At 45.0% G+C, this 5,762-nt stretch overlaps 1 protein-coding gene across 6 annotated transcripts in view; it reads right to left on the bottom strand.

Annotated features, from left to right (window-relative positions):
• Positions 1–335: 335 nt before the first annotated feature.
• The window catches only part of LOC146064857 (uncharacterized), a 116,127-nt gene continuing 110,700 nt past the window's right edge, over positions 336–5,762 (bottom strand). For 3 of the 6 annotated variants that reach the window (XR_014471857.1, XR_014471858.1, XR_014471859.1), the window contains 4 exons: positions 2,482–2,512; positions 1,889–1,921; positions 1,112–1,156; positions 631–655 (listed from right to left, as the gene is read on the bottom strand). Coding sequence is in view for 1 of the 6 variants with exons in the window: in XM_083178789.1 (XP_083034915.1) it covers positions 613–655; positions 1,112–1,156; positions 1,889–1,921; positions 2,482–2,512 (152 nt within the window). In the remaining 5 variants the exon portion in view is untranslated. Of the gene's footprint in view, positions 656–1,111; positions 1,157–1,888; positions 1,922–2,481; positions 2,513–5,762 lie in introns of those variants that run through there. The other 3 variants (XM_083178789.1, XR_014471860.1, XR_014471861.1) reach the window with 3 other exon arrangements.

Raw genomic sequence — 5,762 nt, 5'->3', positions numbered from 1 at the left:
AACGCAACCCCCAGGCAGACCAGTCATTTCAAGTATCAACAATTTATCTCAATACATAGATCAATTCTTGCAACCTTTAGTCAGCCAACAACCATCACACTTAAAAGATACAACACATACACTACTGACCTTTCAAGACATCTACTGGCAAGATGACATGTGACTATCACTAGCGATGGGATCTCGCTATACACAGTCATTAAACACACACAGGGTATAGAAAGTGCAGCACACTTTCTAACGAAAGACACCACAATACATCCGACACAAATAGAATTCATCACAGAAGCCATCAACTTTATTGTTACTCATCATTTTACATGGTGCGACAACAATTATTATTTACAGCGCACAGGCACCGCCATGGGGATCAGATTTCCCCCCAAGTTATGCCAATCTATTTTTGAGAAAATGGGAGGAGGAAGCATTTGGCATGGACATGAATTCAGGGCGAATCTGGTCCTCTGGCGAAGGTACATAGGCGACATACTTTTGATAATTAACACAACAACTCTGTCTTGTTCTTTCAACTCCTTACACTCTGAGCACTCAAATAAATATAGGCAGCACTCATGTCAATTTACTAAACATTGTCCAATATCCGGTTACTACTCACTTGGTGAATTCTTCCTCCACCATTTCCGGCTGAACCTCACTGATTCACAAAAAAAAAAAAAAAAGAACAGAGATTAAATTATAGGACTGTGCAATGGAAGGGACTGTATATACCATGGGCTGTATATACAGGGGTACAAATGACTAATACCTGGTGCGGGTGTTACTGGGTGTAAGCCGGGCACATACTGATGTGTATGACGGTCCTCCCTCTATGTCCTTATACTACCATGGGCTGTATATACAGGGGTACACATGACTAATATCAAGTGCGGGTGTTACTGGGTGTAAGCTGGGCACATACTGATGTGTATGACGGCCCCTCTCCATGGGCTGTATATACAGGGTACACCTGACTAATACCAGGCCGGGCACATACTCATGTGTATGACATTCCCGCTACAAGGTCTCAGCCCCTTCCCATCATATATGAAGACAGGGCTACGTGATGATACGGGTCTGATCTGTTAGACAGAGAAACATAACAGCTACTTACTCAGTTGAGGTATCGGGACTGTTGTTTGGGTCCTTCTCCGAGTCACTGTTAGAATAATAATAATAATAATTAGAGGTGATACACAAAGCTCAGCAGAGCAGTAGTGTGAGCCACACAACATGACACTATCGCACTATACACAATATACACATCGGGTGTTCCTGTTACATGATCAGAACCAGGATCAGCAGAGAATTGGCAGCTGGTAAATGCCACTGCTTAGTAATTCTATCCCATGGTCTGACAACTGCCTGTGTGATTGATGTAGGGGCCAATTCAAAAGGTCCGAATTTGCACCCTCGGTCAGGGGACATCCCTGGGTGGACTGATATCTATATTGCAGTGTAAAAATAAAGCATTCAGTATTTACCCTGCACAAAAACAAAATAACTCACCCAAATCTAACTCTCTCCGCACATGTTACATCTGCCCCCCTCCCCCTGCAGTGCAGCATGGTCTTGTCCATTAGAGAGAATTGACTTTTGCAAGTTAATTTTTTTCTTCTATACTGAAATTGCTGCAGTCACAGGTCCTGGTAACGCCGTCATGGCTGTATTCTCTCTTGTGTATGAGAGATTAGTACATTAGTATATTATGTACAAATAGGGTAATGGGCCATTAGCATTACTACTGTCACAGTGACAGCGCTGTTCTGCGCTCTGTATACTGCCATGGGGTGTCAGTATATACTGCTGTACACCCGGGAATGTACTGACACGTCCAATGGGATGCATGTATCTTATCTGCGCACTGTAATACAGCCAATCAGATACCTACTCATCATAGATCCAGTTGTTAATCATCACTACCCTATAAAAGATTCAGTAACAGAAAAGAAGTGACAGTTAGGAGCTGATCCCTGCAAGACATTTAATAATTATTGTATGTTATGTAAGTACATTTCTGCCGGCTAGGAATAGATTATGTGATGATTAGATTATCGGAGAACCACGAATGCGCAAGCCCTCCGTGAGGCCACAGATGGCGATGGCCTGCAATCGCAGGCTGTACGCTGGCTGATTAAAAGCCAGTCTAAATGTGTGGGCCTCACTCTAGCGTTCTCTGGGAGTGACCGCCGAAAAAGCAGGCGGGCCCAGCCGCTGGGAGGGACGGCTGCTGACGTCATCAGCCCCCGATCTTCCTACAGCCATCACAGTGCCGAGTAAGTACTGACTTACACCGCACTGCACATGGAGAGGGGAAATCCATGCGCCGGTGAGTCGATTTCCCCCCTCTTTGGACAGGTATGAATCAGCCCCATTGTATTCAGGACAGCCGATGACAAGTGATGAAAGGTCACCTGACGATATTATGTGGAGGCCCGGTTCTACCAGACTAATATTATCCAAGTAATAAAGTGATATAATTACCTCCCAGCTTCTTCCTCTGCTGGTGAAACCTCTGAGAAATAAATAGAGGATATTAGATGGTAAAACAACAACAATTTGCATATAATAAAAGGTAATTAGTAACATCTCAGGCGGTACCTGGTATGGGCTTGATAGAGAATAGATATGATTCTAACCTTTTTTTTTAATGAGAATACAAATTTGCTATCACTCAATAACAGAGATATTGAACATCAAATATATTTGGAAAACCTTTAGAAGACATAACATGGCCACGGAACGTACAGATGGCAATCTTCACAAAACAGAGATTAAATGTAGTCATAGACAGTATCATCCATATTTTCGCAGCAACAAAATATATAAACATTTAAAAATTTTTGCAGGAAGGTAGTAAAGTGTATAGTGAGAAGAAAGACAGAAAGGACAGAGAGGGGAGGGGAGGGGGGTATGCTCGTAGATGTGTGGATCGAGGTTCTGTCCAGCTATCAGTTGTTTCTAGCCCTCGTATGGCTTAGGGTCCAATCTTGTCCAAGACTTCCCTGGTGTGGCGATGGCTTTGTAGGTTCTAAGGAATTAGACTTTTATAGGAGGGGGTATTTTTAAATTCAGACCAAGCATTCCAGACGTGTGTATATGTGGGAAATTTCTCAGGTGTAGAATAGTATATGTCATCCATTGACATGTAGAAGTCCATGCGACAGCACCATTCCCACAATGAGGGGGGGTCGGTGAGCGCCAATGGACCGGAAGTACTGCGCTAGTCACGTTATTTATGTGTCTCAGTAAGGACTTTTTGTATTTAGATATGGGGATGCTGGAATGCGATAGTAGCCAAAAGTCAGGACCCGTTGGGACCGGGTGGCCCAAAATCTCAATGGCCAATTTCTTTATTCTATCCCAGAAAGGTGCTATCAAATGGCAGTCCCACCATATATGGAGTAAGGTACCCTGTTCCCGTCCACATCTCCAACATAGCGGGGACACACCCTTATAGAATTTATGCAAAGTGTTTGGGCAGCGGTACCATCTAGTTAGTACCTTATATTGAGTCTCAACCACTTCCAGACTGGCCGAACAGACACTAGAGGTTTGATATATCTTGTCCCAGTTAACTATGATCTTTTTGGAGGCAAAGTCTTTCTCCCAGGCTCCCTGGTATGACGGCTCCGGCGGCATAAGCCACACGGATTGAGCCAGAATCCACATAATGCCACACAGATTAAGCCAAAATTCACAATACGCTATATAAACAGTTACATTGTCCACCAAAGGCGCGCATTAAACATTTACACCATAATGTCCATTACACATTAAGTTACACACCATTATGTCCATTATGTGTTATGCCAAACACCATAATGCCTATTAAAAATTATGCTACATAAGTGCTGCTTCTCTACATGCTCATTGCCAGAGGTTCCATGCTCGTTGCCATGTGGGATTACATGCTCATTGCCAAGGGGGAATACATGCTCGTGGTAAATGGAGGACAGCAGAAGTGATAGCCACTGACAGTGGCAGAGCCTGGCTGTATTCAGAGCACTGCAGGTCCCGGCTATTTGAAATAATACCCCTTTCACACCAGAAAATGCATTCCCAGGTTGGCCCCTTTTACACCAGCCTAGTCCCTGCATTTTCTGGTGTGAGGGGGAGAGAAAAACACCCCTCCCCCCTTTAACCAGTTATCTCATTTAACCGCCTTTATCTTTGGAACCAACTGACCCATTTACATGAGACAAGTATTATATTGAAGAACTTTTGAGTGGGCTTTGAATGATTTTGGTTCAGTGAAACTGGAACGTTTGGTTCCAGAGTAATCTGCCCTCAAAGAACATGAACAGCCATGAAATTAAATTTCAAAAATAAAAAAATCGGTTTACACGCAATATCTCTGGAACAGATTGACCAATTTGGACCAGCGATTTGGAATTGAATGAAATCAACCACAAGCTTCTGTGATGCCAGGGCGGGAACTGGAAGCCGTCGGAACCGGGTGGGGGTTGGAATTGATGGGTCCCATATTATCCTATGGGGAAAAAACGTTACAGGTTTGCCAGGCGATATCTCCGGTTCCCGGGGGGCTAGAGACATGGGGCTGGGCTCATTGGAAAGTTCTGGTCCTCAGCTACAAAATAACAAAATGACGGGGGCATGTGCCCGGATGCCCCCCCCCCCTGAATCCGCCACTGATGTCCCCCTAATTTTGGATGTCCCTTCTCATCTGCCTCCAGTGTTGGGAGGGATGTATGTGGCATATTGCACATTGCAGTGTGGCATATTGTTTCAGGGGAATTGCGGTTTGTGGAATAATGTGTAAATGGAATTATTTGGTCTTTAGGCATATTTTTTTTTTTTTAAAGTAGCTCTTCAGGTGGTTTATTTTGCCGCGAGTAGCTCACACCCCATAAAAGGTTGGAGACCACTGGTCTAGATCAACCAGCCTCTGCTGCATATCCGTCAGCACCCGCGTCTGCATTTGAAGTGTCTTCTCCATCCCTAAGAGCTTAGCCTCTGTCGAATCTCCTCGGTCCTCCAAGGCTGCTACCCGAGTTCCCACTTGGGTGAGGTCAGTGTGAATAGCCTCTATTCGGTTTTGAATAGTGTCCTGCAGCCTCTTTTCTATGTTAAGCATTTCCTCTCTGGTGGGAAGAGAGCGGAGATGATTCAAAATTTCCGAGATCTCTGGATTCCCAGACTGAGATTGGGACGGTAGAGAGGGGGACCGGGGTTCAGAAATGTGTAGGTCCTCTGAGCAGTCAGAGGCCATTGGAGACGCTGGCTGAGCCGGGAGGGGTGTCTGAGAATTTGGGTGGGCGCCAAAGAGGTTGTGAAAAGCAGCGGTTTTGGAAAGTTTGGCAGGGGTCGCCTTTGTTGATTTAGTCGATCAGCGTTTTTTCATAGGGCAGGCAGACAGCTCATCGCCATTTAGTGCAGTATGGCATTGGACATATTCAGAGCAAGTGAGGCGTCACGGTTCGCCACTCCCCATCATGGTGCGGCCATGTTCACAGACAGATGGCCCACATCAGTAAGAATATGTGGGCAACCTCTGCCCTGTATTGGGATATATCTTCACAGGTGTACAAGAAACAATCCCATATGTTGGGTCTACAGCCTTGCACCTGTTTGGCCCTGAGCCCAGTCGCTGTTTACTCAAGTCGTCACAAGGGGGAGCCTCGGGACCATTAATGCAATGCAGGGAAGGACACAGCAGTTTCAGGCCATAGAACAAAGGAATGGTACTGTGAGTACAGAGAGATATTGGTGACCTGGACTATATGCAGTGCAGTCCTTTTTAT

The sequence above is a fragment of the Crinia signifera genome, chromosome 3, assembly GCF_055691185.1.
Source record: "Crinia signifera chromosome 3, ASM5569118v1, whole genome shotgun sequence".
In the NCBI taxonomy this organism is placed as follows: domain Eukaryota; kingdom Metazoa; phylum Chordata; class Amphibia; order Anura; family Myobatrachidae; genus Crinia; species Crinia signifera.
This window is presented reverse-complemented; position numbering and strand designations above follow the sequence as displayed.